This window comes from Toxorhynchites rutilus, chromosome 2 (genome assembly GCF_029784135.1).
Source record: "Toxorhynchites rutilus septentrionalis strain SRP chromosome 2, ASM2978413v1, whole genome shotgun sequence".
In the NCBI taxonomy this organism is placed as follows: domain Eukaryota; kingdom Metazoa; phylum Arthropoda; class Insecta; order Diptera; family Culicidae; genus Toxorhynchites; species Toxorhynchites rutilus.
The window spans coordinates 137,492,045-137,515,892 of NC_073745.1; the positions used below are offsets into that span (position 1 = coordinate 137,492,045).

The 23,848-nt window shown below is 40.4% G+C and overlaps 1 protein-coding gene across 50 annotated transcripts in view; it reads left to right on the top strand.

Annotated features, from left to right (window-relative positions):
* Positions 1-23,848, top strand: part of LOC129767373 (cell adhesion molecule Dscam2) — a 169,072-nt gene that overhangs the window by 47,029 nt on the left and 98,195 nt on the right. For 6 of the 50 annotated variants that reach the window (XM_055768216.1, XM_055768227.1, XM_055768231.1 and 3 more), the window contains exon 6: positions 146-269. The exons of 30 other annotated variants lie outside the window; for them this stretch is intronic. In XM_055768216.1, the coding sequence (XP_055624191.1) occupies positions 146-269 (124 nt within the window). Of the gene's footprint in view, positions 1-145; positions 270-8,190; positions 8,315-9,242; positions 9,364-18,446; positions 18,571-19,431; positions 19,556-19,655; positions 19,780-20,324; positions 20,449-20,826; positions 20,951-21,669; positions 21,791-23,848 lie in introns of all 50 variants that reach the window. 14 more of the 50 variants (XM_055768226.1, XM_055768201.1, XM_055768215.1 and 11 more) reach the window with 8 other exon arrangements.

Consider the following 23,848-nt stretch of genomic DNA (forward strand, 5'->3'; position numbering starts at 1 on the left):
CATATTTTTTGTGGCGCCATCTGTTGAATAATCTCGGTACTTTTCAGCCCATGTCCCAACATTCAACGGAAGGCTCTTTGAAGCAACATTTTGAAATCCATTGTCTGAACCTGAAATCTATACCATTGGCTTGAATTATTCCTAGAACCCGTCGGCAGCGTTGCGCCCCGCTTAACTTCGGGCGATGAAAGCCGTAAACAGGTAGTTCGATTACACCAAAATGTGACGATGCTTTGTCCGGCGCAATCCTTCCCGGTTCCCGTGTTCAGGTAAATTCATGCTATCCCAACATTCTGATGAATTTTACTCGAATCACCGACTGTTAGTTGTGTAAACGAGAAGAAGGATCTTACGCCATTCAGTGGCGTCGGCTTTCGGATTTGGTAAATTAATAAACACAAACGCTATTCGTACAAGCGTCGCCTCTCTACTGTATACTGTCAACTGGCATCTGTGTCCAAAGAAAAGACTCTCGGGGCTTAAATACTAGTTTACAAAAATAGGCTTAAACTCTACACAGAATATTTACAAATTATGCTGGGCGGAGCATCGCACCAGCAGTTAGAGTGGGCTGTGATGGCCTTGGTCAGACGCGTTCTTCGGAGAGAGAGAGAAAGCACTTCTTTGTGGGTCAAAGTAAATAGGAAAAGAAAGTGCTGAAACATGTGTGCCGGATGCGCGCCACATGTTTGGTTAAATTTCTGCTGCTAGCTAAACTCGCAGCGGGGCGGAAGGAAGACAAACTCGCCGCTGCCGTTGGTGCGCGTCGAGTTATACAATCATAAATAGTAAACGAACCCTTGGGCCAGATTGCTGGCTCGGGTATCGTATCACATTTTATGTTTATATCGCCCAGCGCCCTCGGGGGTGGTTTATTGCCTTAGAGGTCTTGAATATTGATGAGTTGGGTTTAAGCGTGATCATATTACACCTTTCCCCTTTCGGAGAATGACGTAACCTTGAGAAGTCATTCAAGTTAAATTAGGTGGAAAGATTCGTCTGACCTTACAATTTTAGTGTTTATTCAATGTTTGTGATATGTACATTTTTCGTGTATTCAGGTAAAAATTAAGTTTGTTTATAAAGATTATCCTTATAATATGATTATACGGATTGTCTTCGTTGGTTGTTCTATTTGCTTATAAATATATTTATTTTTAATATTTGTTTAATATATACATTTTACATTTGATAATAACTGTCGGAAGGATTAACTGCTAACTAGGTATCCCTTTTCCCTTAGGGTGGGGTTGCTCATATGGTATTATTCTGTTTTTATGTACAGTCTGGACTTTATTGGTTTGATCATCTCTTATTGTTACGTTAGGGTGTTTAATGTCAATTATTATATATGGTCCTACGTATACTTTGTCTAATTTGGATCTGTTTTCGTTTGATAGAAATACTAGATCATTAATGGCTACTTTTGATGGTCTAGCCATGGTTTTCTGTGTCTCATTTCTGGCTTTTCTTACCTTATCAATTATTTCCCTAGCGGTATTTGATGCTATTTGTAGTTTATATTTAAGTTCTTTGTAATATAAATCCATGTTGTAAATTGGTTCTACATATGTGCTTGTTGTGAGGTTTTGTGGTAATTTAGCATTCGTTCCAAAAACTAACTCGAATGGAGTGTATGAGAAATCTGTGTGTGGTGTTGTGTTGTAGCAGAATGTGTAGTAAGGCAACCATTCATCCCAGTCACTCTGTGCTTGGTTGACGAATTGCCTTACGTACTCGTTAAGACAACGATGGTTCCTTTCCAGGCTTCCTATTGATTGAGGGTGATATGGAGTGGAAAAATTTTGTTTAAGCTTCAGTAATGAAGCTATGTTTTCGAATAACTCGTTCTTATATTCAGTTCCTTGGTCTGTTTGGATGAGTTTTGGAATTCCATAGACCAGAATTAAGTTTTCTATGAAGGCTTTGGCTATGGTGGATGCTTGTTTGTCTATTGTGGGTTTAATAATGATGTATTTTGTTAAGTTGCATTGAATGGTCAGTGCGTATCGGTTTCCATTATTGGATCTGTTAAATGGTCCAATTGTGTCAATCGATACGCAGTCGAATGCTTTTTGGGGTGTTTTAATTTCGACGAAATTTTCGTTTGTTCGTATTGTGTGTTTATTTTGCTGGCATTTTATGCACTTCTTGATGTAGCTACTGATATCTTTTTTCATGCCACTCCAAGAATAGAGTCTGCTTAACTTTTTGTATAGTCTGGTGACTCCTGTATGTCCACCAGTGGGTGTATCGTGATTGTTTTTTATAATTTCGAACCTTTCGTTTTGGCTTTCTATCACACGCTTGGGTGTGTAGAGCACTATTTGCAAGTCTTTGAGCGTGTCATTACAAATCTTCTTAAAGGTTTGCACGCTGCATATTTGGAAAATTACGCTTGATAACGCTAGAGCTATCATGCTAATTTTCAAGTTTTTGGCCATATTTTCAACTTTCTTTACTAGTTTTCCCAGGGATTCTTTTGTGTTGCTTGCATTTTCAATTATTGTCGACGACTTTTCTTCGGTTCTTTTTTTATTCATTATTGCGCATTTCAAATTTTTGTTTCCGCTAGCGTTTGTTTCTTTATTCATTTCTAATGCGCGTCCGCATAGAAGTTTAGGTAGGTTTTGCCATTCTCGGGGTTCAAGAGCCTCGTACGCTCTGAGCTGATCAGACTCAGTATCGTCGGGGTTTGAATTATTGTCTGTAATTTCTGTGTCGTTATTCGTTTCGTTTAGTTTTCTAGTCATTGCTCTGGTTTGTATACCCAGGACTTTTATAGTTTTAAGTGCCTCGGAATTAATTGCTATTCGTGATAGCGCATCTGCAGTCACATTTAGCTTACCTTGAACGTATTTTACATCAAAATGGAATTCTTCAAGATCCAACCTCATTCTTGTGAGTTTTGATGAGGGATCTTTCATTGAAAATAAATATACTAACGGTCTGTGATCCGTTTTTACTGTGAATTTCCTCCCGTAGAGGTATGGTCTAAAGTACGTAATTGCCCAGTGAATTGCTGTCAATTCCTGTTCAATTGTCGATTTATTGGCTTCACCTTTTGTGAAGGCTTTGCTTGCGTATGCAATGGGTAGTTCTATACCGTCGTTTTCTTGGGCTAAGACGGCGCCGCATGCTATTTTTGAAGCATCGGTTATTAGGGTGAATTCTTGTGTGAAATCGGGGAATTTGAGAACTTTTGGTGAGATAAGTTCGTTTTTCAATTTATTGAATGCATTTTGGCATTCGGGAGACCAATCAAATTTTGCGTTTTTTCTGAGCAATTTGTTTAATGGGTACGCTATTTCTGCGAAATTTTGTATGAACCTCCGGTAATAGTTGCAAAAGGCAACAAAACGCCTCACTTCATCTGCTGATGATGGTGTGGGGTAGTTTGTTACCGCTGAAAACTTTGATTGGTCGGGCTGTATACCTGCCGCTGAAATGTTGTGACCTAGATATGTTACGTCTGGTCTGAAGAAGGAGCATTTTTTGGGATTTAATTTTAAGTTGTAGTTTTGTAATTGTTTGAAAACGTTTTCCAAGTTAATAAGGTGATGGTTTATTGAGCAGCCGACAACGATGATGTCGTCGATGTAAAGGAATGCACATTCAGGTGGGAGTCCGCTAAGTGCTATGGACATCATTCTCTGAAAGCTATTTGGTGATATATTTAGACCGAATGGTAACCTATTGAATTCGTAGTGACCGTTAGAGGTCGAAAATGCTGTGTACTTTTTTGATTTTTCGTCAAGTTCGATTTGGTGGAAACCTGACATTAAGTCTAGGGTTGTAAAATATTTGGCTCTGCCCAAATGATCGAGGATTTCGTCGATTCTTGGTAGGGGGAATTTATCTGGGGTTATCTTTTTATTTAGTTGTCGAAAGTCAACCACTAATCGCCATTTTTTATCTTGAGTATTTGATTTCTTTGGGACTAAGAGGATGGGAGAATTGTATGGTGAGGTGGAATTTTGGATTATTTTGTTATTTAGCATGTGGCTGATTTGGTTATTTATTTCTGAAATTTGTGCTTCCGGGGTTCGATAATTCTTTATGTAAACGGGTGTCTTGTCTTGAAGGTGAATGGTTTGCTTGTAGAAGTTGTTGGTTGTCAATATGTCGTCTTCTAGTGCAAAAATGTCGTTGTATTTAGTGCATAATTCTGTTAATTTCTCCTGGGCATGTTGGGGTGTATGATTCAAATTGAGTTCCTTAATCAGTTTCTCGTGTCTACCTTTTGGGTTTTCTCCTAATTCCGTTGTAATGTGATTTATGGTGTATTCTTTAAGGGGGATAGTGGTGGGGGCGAAGGTTTTTGGGATTGATGTTGGTGTGGTATTTGTGTTAATTATTGTAATGAATTGTGAGTTTGGGTTTATTATTGTGTTTGCGCAAAAAATGCCTGGTTTGATTTCTTGTGCGATCACAAGGGCATCATCGTTTAGGTTGAGTGACGGGAAGTGTTTTATAATTTGGCATCTAGGGGGAATAATGTAATTGTTTTCCCAGCTATCTTGAATCGGAATTTCAATTTTTGTGTTTTCATAGTTGAAGGTCATTAGCCATGTTTTGAGGCATAGGTTACATTCATATTTGGTGAGGAAATCTCTGCCTAAAATGCCATCTGCAATTATAGGAAACTTGTTGTTGACGATTTGAAATTGGTGTGGAATTTGGATATCGTCAAAAATGATATTTGTATTTGTGCTCGCTATGGATTCGGTCTTTCCCTCCGTAACTCCATTAATAATGCATCTATTTCCGGGGTGTATTAATTGTTTTCCGTTAATTTTTTCTTCTTTTACTATTGAGATGTCAGCGCCTGTATCAATTATTAATATACATGGTTTGCTTGACATTTGTAAGTATAGTGTAACGAACATTGAACAATTCACGTCGCATTTAAAAATATTTAATGTTGGTCTCCGTAATGTTTGTTTTCCTCCAATGTCAATGCCGGTTCGGACTGGAGGGCATCCGTCGGTTGTGACTCGTTTCCCGTTAGGCGGATGTATTGCTGAGGGCGGTTAAAATTTGTATTCCGCCTATTGTTGTTGTTGTTATTTCGCTGTGGGTTTATGTTTGAGAATTGGTCTCGAACTTGGTTTTGCTGGCCAAAACGGTTATAGTTATTACGCGGTTGGTTTTGGAAATTATTTTGGTTGAAATTGTTGCGGTTGAAATTGTTTTGGTTTCTACCGCGGTTATGGAAGTCGTTTGGCCTGCGCCTGTAATTATTATAATGTGTGTCAACGTTGTTGTTGAAACGGTTGGCGTTTCTGTTGGTTTGCGAGTATGCAAATACTGATGCGCTCGCATTATTTAAGTTTTCCTCCAACGCTTTAGTCATCGCGTCGGAGTATGAATTGAAATTCCCTGCTCTTATGATGAGCGAGGTTTTTTCGTTTTTTAACCCTCCGGCTAAATGTTTGACGCCTTCTTTGTTTGCCATAGATTTGGCAACTTGGGGCGGAATTTCTTTAGCGGTGTACGCTGTTTCCAAACTGAACACCAATTTTTCTAAATCCAGGCAAAATTGTTCGATTCCACCGTTTTGTTTCAAGTTAGCCATTTTAGCTAGAACTTGTTCCGGTGGGCTGGTCGTTATTTTAGCTTTTAAAATTTTGCTTATCTCGCTCACCGATGTCGGTGTTTCAGTGAATGCATTTCTCGCCCGTCCCTCTAGTTTGGTTAGTATGACGTTAATTATGGTTGCTTTGTTTTCCGGTGTTTCAAATGTTTTCACCAAGTTTAAAGCGTCAGCGAAGGCTTTCAGTTTGTCTATGTTTCCGTCGAATTGCGGAACTATAGACGATGTAGTCTTGATTATTTCGAGTATGCTAGCCATTTTCGGTTTTCTTTGTAACCTGAGGCAAAATAGGACGGCTAGCGCAATTTCCTTGAGTGTTCTTGGTCTACCCTTTTCGATTGACGCCTTAATTGCGTTCAAAAGTTGGTCCGCCTTTTCGGTTATTTTTATGATTTCTGAGCCGTGGGTTGTGTCTAGTAACGTAGACGACAATTTTTTAATCTGTTTCACAAGCGCTTCCGCTTCCGTGAGGCGTTTGGCTAAGGTACTTTTCCTTAGTTTTCTGACCAGTTCCTGTTGTATAGTCAGGTGTATATGTTTTAGTTTTTGTATATTCAATTGGATGAGCTTTGTTACTTCGTCCATTCAAGGAGACAAGGAAAAATGGTTATCGGTAAAGAATTTATTATGCTGAGGCTGCGTTCGAACGCATGTTTTAAAATTTTCGAATTCTTTTAGACGGTGTCGACTACGGCTGCGTGAGCTTTTGCCGCTTGCATAGCATGTGCATTCATGCATGCCTTATATGCTTTGTATATTTTCGAAATTAGTAGTATGGATATGAGGGCAAGTGTGACGCAGATAATCGCTCCTTGAGCTTCGTGCATTACACTGTGGTTCTCTAGGTGATTTAAAATTTGGATTTGAGCGTCGCCCGTGTTACTAACGGGTTTGGTATTAAATAACCCCATTTTCAACGGTACATATGTAAAACCAATTTTGTGGGTATTGTAATTGCTTTTTTTTTTCTAATTCCTACTACCTATTCCTACTGCCGCGTGAGTATTACGATAAAAAATATTTTGTGCCTCGACTATAAATTTATTACATGATATCCGTATATAAAAGGATTAGACTAACTCGAGTCTGACTTACGCCACGTTTTCTCCGCAAGTGTCCTCTTCTCGGGGGTGGGGGGGGGCGTGGGTGCCTCTGCGTCCGTCAGATCTCAGGGGTGTCCAGTTGGATCCAAATCGATGTTCATTTTTTTTTTTTGAAATACTGCTTGGCTTGTAACTGCTATTTATTCTGTTCCACTACTTCACTGTCCGCTGTACGATTGTGGTTCCACTTATGTTTTATGCTCGTACACTGGTCATTCGTCCTTCACTTCAACGTGGTTACAACCACTTTACACTAACGGTTTTTCGTGGGGTTCAATTTCTTCGCCTTCTTGGCGATTTTCACCGAATTTTTCTTTATTCAAATTACCCGCACTCACACTGCACCCGGGACGGTTCAAAAGTTCGTTTAACTTCTTTTTTTTTTTTTTGTAGAGAATTTTTCAGTAATAACCAGTCGGGTCCAAGGTCCGCATTTTAGGCTGACTTCAACACGCGATCACGGAATCGGTTCACTGATCGTAGAACTTGGTTAACTGATCGTGGAGCGCGGCTATTGGTTTCTGTAACGATAGCGATAACTGGCCATTTGCCACTTTGCCATCACGCGGGCCATTTGCACTTTTTCACTAGTTCCGAAGTGACTCGGTGTCACTGGTCGCCATGTAAACGAGAAGAAGGATCTTACGCCATTCAGTGGCGTCGGCTTTCGGATTTGGTAAATTAATAAACACAAACGCTATTCGTACAAGCGTCGCCTCTCTACTGTATACTGTCAACTGGCATCTGTGTCCAAAGAAAAGACTCTCGGGGCTTAAATACTAGTTTACAAAAATAGGCTTAAACTCTACACAGAATATTTACAAATTATGCTGGGCGGAGCATCGCACCAGCAGTTAGAGTGGGCTGTGATGGCCTTGGTCAGACGCGTTCTTCGGAGAGAGAGAGAAAGCACTTCTTTGTGGGTCAAAGTAAATAGGAAAAGAAAGTGCTGAAACATGTGTGCCGGATGCGCGCCACATGTTTGGTTAAATTTCTGCTGCTAGCTAAACTCGCAGCGGGGCGGAAGGAAGACAAACTCGCCGCTGCCGTTGGTGCGCGTCGAGTTATACAATCATAAATAGTAAACGAACCCTTGGGCCAGATTGCTGGCTCGGGTATCGTATCACATTTTATGTTTATATCGCCCAGCGCCCTCGGGGGTGGTTTATTGCCTTAGAGGTCTTGAATATTGATGAGTTGGGTTTAAGCGTGATCATATTACAGTTGTTAGGTTCTCGATAATCATTCAATGATCCAAATTTTCTAGAACCGATCTTTACTACACCGCCTAAAACGCCCTCGTTAACACAGAAGCCAATGTTCATCGACCCGCACACCGATCTGGCGTTGCTGTGTCTTGCACAGGGTTTTCCAGCTCCGAACTTTAGGTGAGCCACATTTACCACTTTGTTGGAGGCAACATTCAGACAATTTGGCACTTGCTAAAACACCAAACACTAGTAGTACAGAACGTTTCATTCGTTCTTTCAGAACCAATCGGTGCTAAACCGCCTGTCTTATCGATTGACAGTAAGAAGATCTGGATGGAGCGACGGGTCAACACCAGCATAGTGTTCTTTTGTCCAGCTCAATCCTATCCCGTGGCTTCATTCAGGTAACGTACTCAAACACAGGGTGCTCTCGTATCTCAAGATTAAGTTCAGAAACAATTTTGCTGTTTGGCTTTTGGGTAATTGAGGTATTTTTCTGTTCTACAATTCAGAACCGATTGGTAGTAAATCGCCTTCGTTCACGAGTGAGGCTCTCATGATGGGAGTTCGAACACCAGTCGGTTCCAGTACTGCGCTAACATGTCAAGCGCAGGCTTTCCCGATTCCTGTCTTCAGGTATGGTCTGACATTTTCATTTCTTATGGTATGTATTTAGATAAAATGAATCGAGTCAAAATTTATTTTATCTTGTGTTCACACCATGGTTCAAATTTTCATCTTCGAACACGCAATTTGGGATCCCTATCTCTTGTAAGGGCTCACACCCAACACCCAGCCGTTCATTGCTTCGTCGTTCTTCCAGAACCTATTGGCAGTAAATCTCCTTCGTTCTCCAACGACGCTGTGACAGTAGCGGTTCGCACCAAAGGCAACACGAGCACAGCTCTGACTTGCCAAGCCCAGGCTTATCCAGTTCCAGTGTTTAGGTATGAGGCGATCTTAATAAAGAATATTCATTGCTCACCTCCACTGTCATACTGTCATACGCATACAAAACGGGGACGTCTATCCCTAATTCAGAATTCCGTTGTCTGGAACAGTTCTTGGTAGATTATCAATCTCTTTACAGAACCCATCGGTAGTAAGGCGCCCTCTTTCTCGTCGGAGGCCATTGCAGTCCTGCGTGCTGGTTTCAATTCTACAATTGCTTTGACATGTCAGGCACAGGCCTATCCAATGCCGGTATTTAGGTAGGACTAGTTCTAGAAAGCCAGTGTTATTCAAGAAATAGTACCCGAGGCTCATCTATCCCAATGAAAACGGCTCTTTGGGTAAACGATCGTAACGATCAACTGGTGTTTTACTTTTCAGAACCTATTGGCAGTAAAGCGCCATCATTCTCAACGACCGTGATAACGATAATGGTTGCCCCATTGAACAGTACCATGGCTCTGCTTTGTCAGGCCCAGGGCTACCCCACGCCCGTCTTCAGGTATGTTTTGTTTGAAAGATTATATAGTACTGAATTCCCCAATTCAGTACTGTGTTTTTAAAATTAGTATCGCGATTCGGATTCGGGACGGAATCATTCATAAATTAACATAATTGAAAAAAAAACACACTATATTCAACGTTCAGGTTATTTGTGGAGAGACCTTAGCGATTGCTGCTCTCAACCAGTCAATTATCTTTTTGCCCCATCCCTCAGAACCAATCGGAAGTAAATCACCTTCGTTTTCCTCGGACTCGATGGCGTTTGTTAGGAGCATTTTGAACGGCACCTTAGCACTTCTCTGTCCGGCGCAGGCCTTCCCGGTTCCAATCTATAAGTAAGTGTTTTCGACTTCCAACATGGGTACCCGCTCAAACGTTTAGGCTTTTGTTGTATGGCGACGGTGGCAGTGTATTATATTATTTTCTCCACAACCCGAAACAGAACCAATTGGTAGCAAGGCACCGTCGTTCGGGTCCAACATTATGACTTTCTTGGATGTTGCTGTCGATTCTAGCATCGCACTGCTCTGTCAGGCTCAGGCTTATCCGGTTCCAGTCTTTAAGTGAGTTGACTTAGATGAAATGGCCTATGTTTTGTAGCTCGACCATTTTTGTACTGTGGGAACTTGTACGCTTGTACAATAGGAATAGCTCATATATGTCTTTATGGTATTGGGTCTTTCAAAACATACTTGCGGCTATTTGTCCCTAGGCGGTACTGGCGGTCATATAGCGTGATGTTTACAGCACGAATATTGTAAATAAAACAAGCAAACAAGTTACTAAAAAAGTCGATGAAATTTTGCAACTGGACGAGCAAGATCGATGGCTTGGCAGCTTGCAGCCAAGAGATAGCCGGTGCACTTAAAATCAACCATGTTACAGTATGGAATCATTTGAAAAAAAAACAACTACGCAAAGGAATTTTTGTTTTGATGTTTGCTGGATTCTCTTGACGTTGACATTGGCCGACAAAGAAGCTATCGAAAATCATTTGGAAAACATTTTCGCCGAGAAACCACAGTAGTTCTACACGCATTATAAAATTACCCAAAAAATGGCGCAAGGTTATGGATGATAATGTCCAATATACACATGATTCAAATTGATTTTCAATAGAAATAAATTAATAAATAAAATTATTAATAAAATTGATTTTTGATCACTCCGTAAAAAGTGGGTGGCTGAACCAGAACTGATCAGACAACGTAGACCCCAAAAGAAGATTCCAAAGGTTTACGATCTTCATCATGAGGATGAGCCATATTTTCGGATAGCTATCCTTCCAATATCTTGGAAAAAATCGATCGCCATTTTCTCTTGGAAAATTTTCCACGGTTCATTAGTTCGTCCATTTCTTTGCGCAACTAGATTGCTGGATGTCTATTCGGGTCGCCGTCAAACCTTGGTGATTCTATGATAGGAAGCTTCACACTGGAAACATGAACAATGACTGGAACATCTTGATCAAGTTCACTGGGATTGAATGAAGGAGAGGACACTTTACCCGTTTCCACTATCGTCAAATGCTTCGTAAGCACATCGGAGTATCCAATTCTGTCTCTGAAGCGTGGTGATGGTTCTCCAAAAAAAACAGAAAAACAGCTCTTTCAACGAATATGTTCGGACCATCCCCGTAATCAGCTCATGCTGACAAACCGATGAACGATGCAGAAGCGGTAAACGCTGCAACGAAAGTGGCTTGTTGAATACCCCAACGTCGCTCAAGTGTATCCAAAATTTTTGAATGACATGGCGGCAGGTTCTGCGGATCACGTCAAGGTAGATGTCTAAGCGCTCTACGGATTAAGCATTTTTAAATCGTGCTCCCGTGGCCGAGTGGTTAGCGTCAAACCTAACATGCCGGGGGTTCGGGTTCGATTCCCGTTCTGGTCGGAGGAATTTTTCGTCAAAGAAATTTTCTCCGTCTTGCACTGTGATCACGCGTATTCTAGAGCTTGCCACTCAGAATGCATTCAAGGCGTGTTATTTGGCATAGAAATCTCAACTAAATACTATAACGCAAGTAATACTAGGTTGAGACGGCGGAGTTCTCTAGGAACGTTAGGGACATTTAAGAAGAAGATCTGCTGAATCCTGATGCTTTTCTTGTGCTGGTAAGAGATCCATACTACTGGTGCGGTTTCGAGGGTTAGCCGAACAAGAGAACAATGAAGTGATTTCGATGAAGGGATCAATGAAGTCCCTAGTGATTCTTGAAATGAACCTAAGCTGACGACTGGCCTTAGTGGTCAGCGCAGAGCGGTGTTCGTCGGAGGTGAGCTTAGGACCGAGAACTACGCCCAAGTCGGTGATTCTCGCTAAGATCAAATCGTCGATCGTATTTTCAAATATAATTGTTTTTTTTGGATGAAAACTAATGACAACACACAATAACAATGATGGTCAGTTTAATCAGGTGACACCAAGTCACCAAGTCACTTCGTGACACCGAGTCACGAAGCAAGCCCTGTAACCGACGGTAATCCTTAAGAGTTTCGATGGCTAGATAAATCTTCACATCTTCTGCGTAAATTACAATACAGGCGGATGCTATTAAAAATGACACATCGTTATAAAGATATCGAATAACAGTGCGCTTAGATTGTTGTCATTCAGAGCTCCCAAAGAAACAGCAATCGGAGATGAAATGTGAAACTGAAATGATTGGTGCAAACCGAGCGTCCTGGCATAAAGGCATGATGGCATATTGGTGAGATCGCGATCAGTCCAAATACCTTACAGGCGGCAGATAAGCTGGTTATGCACGTTACACTTTTTTGATGATGGGAAACATGAAGGAGTGCTAGCACACGTCTTGAAAGATTTTTCGATCCAATGAAGCAGTGTATATGTAGATGCACGAGGAATGCAAATCGAAAGCTATAGCACAGCGGCCAAGAACTATTGTTAGAACGCCATCTGGAATGGGAACTGTTGAACGTTTTAACTTTTCAACACCTTTTACAACCACCTGTGGAACTACAGCGAATGACCACAAGTCTCAAGACGACTTCCAATCGCCCGAGAACACCTTGGATGGGATATCTGTAGTGTTCGGCTTGGAATTGACAAAATCTCAGAAACTTGTTGGATTGCTACGCATGTTTGTAAAAAGAAAATACGCAATATTTTACAGTTCGATTAAGTTGAAACACATGCCGAGCGGCTGTAATTTGAAGAGTGTTTCTGGAGTGTTTCTATCTCTCTTTATTCTGCTTTCAAGCGTAGCTGCACAAATTCATCCACCTCCTTACTCACACATCCATACACGCTCATATCAAAGCAACCGTCAAACCCTTCACTAGAAATTTCGAATGTGTTGAATGAACGTTTTAAGCGGTGAGCGTTCTCCGTGAACACTGTTGTTTAATTACAGAACGATGAACATCTAGTGAATAAAACGAAAAAAATGTCGAGATGTCATTGACGTTTTAAGTTCAACGCTCGTTTGAATGTTCATTTTATAATTTTCATACGACGGTGACCACAAGCAAGACTGATCATGAGCATCTACTTGGTCTTGTTGCATCATTCGTTATTAAAGAAAAACTACTAGTCCAAGTAAGTTTTTAGAGCCAAAATCGACTGAGTTGGAAAAATACCGGGTTTTGTAGCTGGAAACAATGGCATACACCAAAACCTTGTGGAAGTACCTCGTTGTTACCTCCCCGCATATCATATTGGCAGCTTTGATACACTTGACCTGCATATATTCATTGATGCCAGCGAAGAGATATTTGCAGCCTATATTTGATCAAAGACATGCTCCATGCACTTTAGTCATTTCTTAAACGAAAGTCAGAGCCGATGGCAGCTGTTATCGAAGCTGTTAAGGGGGGTATACAATTCCTGTTAAACGTATTTGTTTCTGGAGTGATACAACTACCGTTAGATCATGGATAAAATCTTATCTACGATGTTATCCATCGTGCATAGCTCTTAGAGTGAACGGAATACTAAGTCTATCAAGCGAGCACGAATGGGGATGAGCTCTGGCACAACAAAACCTCGCAGATGAAATCGTAAAATCGAGTAGAGACCGATAATGAATGCCATTGGTACAGAGGACTCAATAACAACGAGAAGAATGGCCAAAGTATTCTCGGGATATTCTTGAAACAGCAGAAGAATTACGTTCCGCGTATGTGTTTGCTCATTTCATTTCCTGAACCGAAGCATTGAATGGAGAATGAAGCATTCACCGATTGCGATGCGCTCTCAAAATCGAGAGAAAACTTGATGAAGAGTTTTTGGTAGCGCTGTTGGTCGAGGCACATAATAAACTCTCGTCGTATGACATTTATTCCTCTTGATTCAAAAGGTTCAGAATCATTCAGTCCTAACCATTTTTTCATGCTCGGTTCTAATGGCGTGTAAAAATCAGTAGAGAGTCCAGTCGATGAGGGTAAATGAATAAAAAATAAATAATGAAGGTCCCGCATCATTTCCCTACATAGGTTTGAGTTGATCGATTATCTTATTGATAATTTATTTAAAACATAATACATAGTGTGGCAGAAAACGAACTGATTTAATCTACAGATACGACATCTCCTCTTTGTGATATCGGACTTTCACTTTCATCCGTTCAAAAGTTTCTTCGAAATGCTTGTAAGAAGTAAACAACAAATCTTACAGTTTTATCAAGTCACATAAAGAAGCGTTTGCTGTCCCGTTTCTGAGTTCACTGAAACATGACTGCCAAATTTATCAGACAAACTGTTCTGATCTCCAGATTAATCAAACATTTGACCCGTTGGATGAATTTCAGTTTGTAGCCTTTCCGTTCAATTTGACGGTTGTCTGCTTGATCTTTCAGATATCGCTCATGGGTCTTCTTTACATGACAACATTCGCTCTCTCGATCTTCAACCAAACCTCAATCATAGCTGTGCTCCTTTGTATCAATTCCACTATGAGAACAAACTCTACTATGTTTTAATCGCTATCACAATTCAGATTTATCATGGCTGCAATAACGCGCGTGCTCAAACTAATGTAGACTACTTTCTATTTTTTTTTATTTCTGCAAACATTTAAAAATCCTTCATTATCATTGAGACGAAGATGGTAGTTCTTACTTGTAAATTAGTTCAAAAACTACTTCGTCGATTACAATCTCAACATTCATATTACATTTTTGACATGTGAAATGCACTGCCGTTTAAAATCAGCTATTGTAGTTGCTCTTTTAATGTGCTTAGGCATCGAATTGAAATAAGTAACACCTTTATAAAATAGGGAGTTCTGTGTCACTCTACTTAAACAGTTAGGTGTTCGTGCTACGCTAGCATTTCTGGTATTATATCGATGAAAATCATTTCCTCTTTTAATTCGATCACACAAATATCGAGGCAGCAATCCATTCATGATTTTAAAAACGAACACCACAACACAAGCCTTTGCTTCACAGATAGCCATTGAAGTGTGTTTAGCATAAGAGCTGAGGAAGTGAATCTGTTACAACACAAAATCAAACGCATTACTTTATTTTGTAAACGTTGTAACCACAACATTTGTGTTTCATTAGCAATGAAAAGAATGGATGAACAGAAGTCTATGTGTGGCGATATAATCAATTTATATAATTGAATTTTACTCGATATAGTCAAATCATTCCTTATACGGCATATGATACCGTATTTTTTGCAATTTTCTTGATGACATTATTTATGTGAGACTTAAAAAGCAGTTTGTCATCTATGGTAACACTGAGATTCTGTATCTCTCTAACGCGATCAAGTGTCTCACCATTTATTTGTACAACACATTCGGTGTTGTAATATCTCGAGGAAAATACCATGTGTTTGGTTTTTCCAACGTTTAATTTTAACTGCATATAGTGCTGCAGTTCGAAGAAGTTGAAGTATGACTCAACCCAACATACTTCAGATACGTTTTGGCAACAATTTAGAAGTGGTTCAACAACGTGCAACACTCCTACAGAACAAACAGGGAAAGCGGGTTCTTGTGGATGAATAAATTACGCACTCTCCCGAGACGAGATGGAGCTATGCCTCGTCTATGTAACCTATGCCTATCGTCGTGTGCAACCGTCATGTAAGCACAGTTTTGTCAATAGAGATGAAGGTTTCATAAGGCAGTCATAATGAATATTTCTTAAGTTTGCCTAAAACTAATAGGTTTCGTTTCCCGCAAACCTAATATCCTGTTAAATAAAAATGGGCCTCAAAATCATTTCAGCACAACGCTTCAGGGAATATTCCAACCATTCAGGCAGACACGATAGTAGAATAGTACACTGCGTTCCACAACTATAGAGCCACTCATTTTTTCTGAGTTTCCAGAGATATGTGAGAAGCCGGTTGAATTGAAGTATATAGTGTAGAATACAATAACTATCTTCATTTATAAGACTGGCCATTTCAACTTTATTGTTGTGTTTAGGCGCGAAACATTCAAAAAATTAAAATTCCAGTGTTTCATAACAATAGAACCAGATGTAAAAACTCTTATTTCTTTACAAAATTAATTCAAATTTAACATGAATTACGATAAGTTTCTAATTCGTAGGTCATCTTTACTTCGCAATCAGTTCAAATGACCCATTTGGGGTGGTTATGACCAAGCTGCGCTATGTTGTAGTGTGTATCTCGTTCTATGCAGAGGATACTGCTCATTTAAGCTCTTCAAATCACTGTTTTTGATGCAAAAACAGCAATAAACGATTCTGAAGTACTTAGTTGCACTTCTAACTGTTCATTCGTGTTGATGGTAAGCTATCTAAACCAGGCCGTTTTGAAAAAATTCTCCCCAAACCATCAAACTGCCGCCTGCAATGTTATGGGTTGAAAAATTCAATGACACGTTCCGTAAATTCTTCCTGTGTGAAGAAATTCTTTTTATCAGAGAAGTTCTCCTGAAATGTGAAACCCAAGGAATTAGCTTCCATATTAGTTTTTGGACCCGCAACTTTGGAGATGAGATTCTTATGGTTTGGGGAGAATTTTATCAAAAAGGCCTGGTTTAGATAGCTTACCATTAACACGAATGAATAGTCAGAAGTGCAACGAAGTACTTCAGAATCATTTACTGCTGTTTTTGCAGAAAAAAACAATGTGATAATTGGGTAATTTGGCATCAATTCATAGAACTCGGAAGGTTATGGCATAGTTTAATGAATAGAGGCTTCAGATTCTGGACCGGTCAGCTAATTTACCAGATCAAATCCCTATCAAGAACTTATAAGGAGTGATGGAACGAATAGTAGATGCAGCTTACAAGCAGTATGAGTAATTTGAAGAGCTTGAATGAGCAGTATCCTCTGCGTAGAACGAGATACACACTACAACATGGCGCAGCTTGGTCGTAAACACCCGAATGGGTCATTTGAGCTGATTGAGAACTAAAGATGATCCACGAATTAGAGACATATCGTCATTCATGTTATATTGGCGTTAATTTTGTAAAGGAGTGAGAGTTTTTTCATCTGATTCTATAGTTATGAAACACTAGATTTTAGTTTTTTGAATGTTTCGCGCCTGAACGTAACAATAAAGTTGAAATGGCCAGTCTTATAAATGAAGATAGTTATTGTATTCTACACTATATACTTCAATTCACTTTATGCATATCTCTGGAAATTCAGAAAAAATTAGTGGTTCTATAAGTGTGAAACGCAGTGTATTATCATCTTCGTTAAAACTCTTCTCCTAGAACCGATTGGAAGCAAGGCGCCATCTTTTGCCACCAATTCGATGAACTATGTCGATTCCGCGCTGCACAAAACTGTTGCCTTACTCTGTCAAGCCCAGGCGTATCCAGTTCCGGTATTTAGGTAATAGGTTTTGCATAATTCCACAATACAGGGTAACCTCCAGGATCCCAATGTTCATGTTTTGTTTTCAAATCTAAACGCTTGTATTGTTTTTTCGACACCAAACTCTTCAGAACCAATCGGATCGAAAGCTCCTGCTTTCAGCAACGACGCTACCCAATATGCCGCTGTCTGTGAACAATCGCAACACGTCACACTTCTCTGTAACGCTCAAGCTTATCCTGTTCCTGTGTACAGGTATTGTTGTTATTTGGTTACAGTCTGTTTAGTTGAAAAGTCATATGCTTGGCTTACTGTTTAGTTGATGTTATGCAACGCATAGATATCCCCGGTTTCCGTGTATCGGCAGAAATTGTTTTCCGACGAATTAATAATAACCGTAAATAGGGTACCCTTCCGGACTCAAGAATCATGACGTCCAAAGTTGATTCATATCGTAAAATTTATTTAGAACCCATTGGATCGAAAGCACCTACCTTTCCATCGGATGAAAACAGTAGATCCTACACAAAGGCAAGCAATACAAGTTTAGCTCTATTCTGTCAGGCTCAAGCTTTTCCGGTTCCGATTACTAGGTAAGACATAGCCAGTGTCCCTATTTTTCTCATCAATCTGGCATTTTTACTACATTCATCTGGAGGTGATCCAATGAAATTGATTTGTAGAGCCAATCGGATCCAAAGCACCAACTTTTCCTTCGGACGCTAGAAGTATTACGTATGATAAACAAAGCAATACCAGCTTAGCGCTGTTCTGTCAAGCACAGGCGTACCCAGTCCCAATTATAAGGTACCCTTGATAGTCCTCGATCAGGTTATTTTTTTTATCTAACATTTCTTCAATAAGAACCAATTGGATCCAAACCACCCACGTTCTCCAACGACGCAAGAAGTAGCACTTACGTAAAGCCCAGTGACCATAGTTTAGGATTGTTTTGTCAGGCACAGGCATTCCCCGTTCCAATTACAAGGTACATTTTAACGAACCCCTCCCATCCAACATTCGGTGCACTGTTCTGTCATTCAGGTACTATAGCGGAGCACATCTGTTCTTTGCAGAACCAATTGGTTCGAAAGCTCCGACATTCAACTTCGATTACAAAACGTTGTCGTTTGTGAAACCGAGTAACACAAGTCTCGCATTGTTCTGTCAGGCACAGGCATTTCCAGTCCCAATCACCAGGTAACATCGAGGTTTTTATGATCACCAACCCATGGTCTCAATTTTCCAACATTCAGGCTAGTTCAAATTATTGAAGTTTCCCCATTCGATTTCCACAGAACCGATTGGCTCGAAGGCGCCTACATTTAATTTTGATTCCAAAACGTTATCGTTCGTGAAACCGAGCAACACAAGCTTGGCTTTGTTTTGCCAAGCTCAGGCATTTCCAGTTCCAATTACGAGGTATGCCAAATTTTCCCAACGCTTTATCCTAACTACTCAGGCATTTTGTAACTTTTGACGTAGGGGATATCGTAGATCAATCAAACCACGGGTGCGTACACATACATGCCTTTCGTTCATTTCTAGAACCGATTGGATCGAAAGCACCGACGTTTCCTTCCGACTCGAGTACCAGTTCGTTCAAGAAGGCAAGCAATTCGACATTTGCACTTCTCTGCCAGGCTCAAGGTTTCCCTGTGCCGATAACTAGGTAAAACTTTTGGGAACTTGATTATACGAATAGTTTTATTTTGACTGTGTTATAACGCATCCTTCAATCAATTCATAGGATAACATGTAGATGGCGCCACGTGATATTCAAATGACACGTGTCTTTAATTCTTCTTCAAATATTTCAGTTTACTAATTACCGTATTGAAAACGTACATTACCAGAATCAGAAGTTTATGGTCCGTTCTCAACTAAGTTAACACGATAGAAGTTGTACTAATATCCGAGAAACTCTATCCAATGCGAAATCTTTATTAGAGCAACAAAAACAAAATTGACAAACACTCAACTCAGGCACTTTGTTCGATATTCAAAATCATGTAATCACTCATAAAATATAACCTCGCTTCTAGAACCCATTGGTTCGAAGGCGCCGAGTTTTTCGACTGCATCTAGAACTAGCTCATTCGTTGAACCAAGTAATTCCAACATCGTACTGCTATGCCAGGCACAAGGTTTTCCCGTTCCCTTAACAAGGTATGTTTTTGAAGCGTTCAATACAGAGAATGGTATGTCTCAACAATCAGGCAATCGCGATAATACTCGTATATCATGTTTCAACGAGTGCCTCTGTATGAATCTCATCTCCAGAACCGATAGGACTGAAGGCTCCCTCATTTCCGTCGGCATCTTCCAGTAGCACATTCAAGCTTCCAAGCTCAACCACAATAGCATTATTCTGTCAGGCACAGGCTTTCCCAGTTCCCATTACAAGGTAACACAGTGGTGAACACCTCTCGGCATTCAAAAGCAGTTTGATGTACTTATAACTATTTAATACAGCAAGAGTTTTCCATGTCATGAAAACATTTCAGAACCAATCGGGTTGAAGGCACCAACATTTCCATCAGCTCTGCTGAGCGGGTCGTTCAAAAACCCTAGCAACACTACGTTCGCCCTTTTTTGTCAGGCACAGGCATATCCGGTTCCGATAACGAGGTACACGCTATGGCTATACTTGTTCTGAAAATTCTGGCAGTTTGTTTGGTTAGTCATCAAACATAGTTAGGAAATAGTAGAAAACAGTATGTTCTACAAATTATTCACAGAACCAATCGGATTGAAGGCTCCATCATTCTCCTCAACCGCCCGTAGTAGCACTTTTGTGGAAGCTAGCAACAAAACTTTGGCCCTTTTCTGTCAAGCTCAGGCGTTCCCAGTTCCCATATTTAGGTAAATTTTTTGGCATCAACATTCAGGCAATTTCCCTAGTTTTTGATATATCAATCTTCAACTTTTTGACAAACAATTATCCACGCAGAACCGATTGGCTCGAAACCCCCGACATTTTCCACCGATTCCAAAGTCAGCATGTTTGTGAAGCCAAGCAAGGCAACCTTGGCGTTGTTCTGTCAGGCACAGGCTTTTCCGGTCCCTATAACAAGGTAAAGTTTGAGTGTAGCATCCCAACATAAAGGCAATTTGTCGTTCGTTCTCATATAATGTTTGTGACTATGGTGTTGATGAACAATTTGAACCATTAGAACCCATTGGATCCAAGGCCCCAACGTTTTCGTCCGACTCGATGGGTAGCATATTTCGACGACCCAGCCATGGTGCGTTTGCACTTCTCTGCCAGGCACAGGCTTTTCCAGTTCCAATAACCAGGTTAGTGCACAGCGTCACCGTTGCTCGTTGAGTGCCTGAAATAAGTGAGAATCCCTAATTTGTTTTGTCGTCGCTTGACGATAAACTGTTACCGATGTACTCAATTCGGCCAGAGAGCTATTCAGAACTCTTCATTGTAGACAACATTCTACTGTAGTGTACATGTAGTAGACATTTGCTTTTGTTGGTCAGCGCTGAATTTATACCTTCATTTTTAGAGGTATACATACTTCGACGAAGGACTGTATTTCATTTTATTGAAAGGAACTATTCCCTATTAAGTTAGAACACCATACACATCTCAACATTCTGGCAATCATTAAAAATTTTGGTTTCATCGTAAATTCTTCATTTACTCAACCATATACGAAAACACAGAACCGGTCGGCTCGAAGCCTCCAACGTTTTCCTCCGAGTCGAAGGGCAGTATTTTCGAGAAACCGGCCAACAGCAGCTTTGCATTGCTCTGTCAGGCGCAGGCGTTTCCCGTTCCAATAATGAGGTAAGCATCTCACACATCAGCTCATTTATTTCCAAATTCAGACAGACTCAAAATTTTAAGGAAAGAGGGAACATATCACCAAAGGCTCATTGGATAGGATATGTATCAGACAGACTTTCGTTTTTTTCCCGCCAATAATAACATGTACTTTTTCGCAGATCATCATTCCCATTTTGTGTCTCTACGTCGATTAACTTCATCCTAAAACCGTATTTCTTTCTCTTTTTCTTCTTTTTTATTAGAACCTGTCGGCAGTGTTTCACCGAAAATTTCCGGGGACCGCCTTCAGGAAATGAGTGTAACAAATGCACAGGATTTTGCCATGCTCTGTCTTGGTCAAGCCTATCCAACACCGGCCTTCAGGTGATTGTCGAATATGCTTCTTAAACTAAATTATTGAATCTGTTTTGAACGATCATGAAAATGTGACCCATTTGTACCACCAGGATGTCCTTGCTGCAACCTCAAACTGTAATATATCCCTGAGATCATTGAACAAAACATACCAACGGGACATCCTATTGGTGTTGGCGTCCAGCGTTCGATTATGGTTGATTTTGGACATTATTTCTGATTTAGTTCGCATAATTGGCTATTTTTGAGAACACGCACCACAACCAAGCTCACCTTAGTGACGTCCCAACAATCAGTGAACTTTTTAAGATAATAAAAAATCATATATTCACACCCCAAATCGGGACACGAATCTTACGCTACAGAACCGGTTGGTAGTGTAGGCCCAAGAGTTACCGGAAGTCGCCTACAAGAGCTGATTGTCAAGGCGAATGACAGTTTGTCGATTCTATGTCCGGCACAATCTTACCCGGTTCCCGTGTATAGGTAAACTTGATTTCCATTCTGTACATGGCAGACATTCAGGCAGTTTGTGTGCTACCCCACATGAGTTTTCGATTGTAAGAACGGTTTGAATTTCACAAACAGAACCAATCGGTAGCGTCGCTCCGAAAATTTCTGGACACCATCTGCAAGATTTAAACGTTGCGGCGGACGCAGATTTAGCAATTCTATGTCTTGCCCAGTCATATCCTACGCCAAACTTTAGGTAATACTCGTTACTTTCCAGCATTCAGGCAATCTTTGGGTATCGATTATACTATCAATCGTGTACGTAATCTTTTTTCTTGAAAACTTTGTAAATAATTAGAGCCAATCGGTAGCGTCGCTCCGAAGATATCCGGAGGTTTGCTACAAGAAATGAAAGTCAGGCTAGGTCACGATTTCGCCATTCTCTGCTTGGGACAATCGTACCCGATGCCAGTTTTTAGGTAATTCAAAAACAATTACAAGCACGTCCCTCGCCTGTTGTCCATGCATCCGGTTAAGATTTCGTTGCGAAGCAATGCTTCCTGATGGGTAGACTAGTTGGTTCGGTTAACCCCAGGGTGACCAGTAAATTTGATGTGAAGGAGGTTAACACTTATTCTACGTTTGTCGGTCAGGCCAGGCTGTTCCAATCTTTAGGTATTGCAGAGATCTAATCATAGGGTCCTTGTAAATCAATAATCTACATTTTGGTTTCAGGCTGGAAGGTAAGTAGATCACCACGCTGTGTGTATAACGTGAACTAATGAATCTAGAATCGTCTCTCTATGTTGGGATTCTGTTCTGTATGCTGTCTGAATTCTATATTAATGGATAATAAAACTTCTTTTGTTGTTCGTAACTTTACCTTATTAGTCGTATTTCTAGGGGTCTCCTTCAAAGCACTCGGGGCTTCCCTAATCCACGTTATTTTCGGACATGGGTAGTTTTGTTTGCATAGTGGGGCTAGTCTGTGCCGGTATTTGGTGTCGTGGAAGGTTTGATTGCTCCTTGTCGCTGCAGTTCCGCAACAGTCACCTGACGAGCCGTCAACATCCTGAAAGAAGACTGTTCTGATTTGCATGCAGTGAGACTAGATAGGTGCATTCATTTGGAATCGAATGAATAATTATCATCAGTCAAGTTTGACACCACTTCTATCCATCACAGATATCGCGCTCATTAGCTGATTAGACAAAAGGTCATGTTTGATTTATACGGATCTTTGCTCACTATATTACTTCCATTCGGTTGGATAATTGCTCCTTCTTACTAGCCGTCAAGCTGTTCTTTGAGATAAACTAATTGAAGTAATGACCAAGAACCCATTTGCTGCCGTTTGTCGTGATATTTTGATTTGTTTCATTGTTCGTCAGATCTCCGTCAGTCCGAGTATCGAACGGTGTGATAGACGTATTTGGTCCTTAAAATTGGGTTTCCTGGTCTCTAAAATTCTAGATTCCTTTCAACCCCTATCCAGGAATCTAGACAATATAGTACCTTTGTCAGCACACTCATCCATGTTTTCATAGACGTAAATGTAAATGGATCCCTACCAACGTTGTATTGTTTGTGAACTTCTTACGAAATCAGGAAATACGTCCCCGAATAATTTTATGGAATACTTTTAGTTTCAGGTCCATCGATACAGTTCGTTCTCTACATCATCATCTCTCCTTCGTCCTCTTCGTTAGCTTCTTGACTTGACATTTGTTAATAACCCTGGCCGCGTGAGTCTCGTCGATTACCCATCAGTGCTCCTCAAAGCCAGGGGTATGACTAAAACGTCAAATCCCTCATATTTCCAATGTACCCAATATTGCTGCGGTTCACTGACATTTTGGTTCTGTCAATTACAGTTGTTTACAACTCGGTCCGGTTATATAGTCGAATAGTGGCTGACTTTAAACTCCATGTTAAATGTGAACACCTCCATGTGAAACCGAAATATGAAAATCGCTCAGGCAGATAGAAATAAAGCAGCGCATTTTTCTTTATTTTTACTATCTCAGTGATTTCAACGATTTCAATCTTTGCCAAGGATATGTTGGTAAACAAATGACTCCATATTGATTT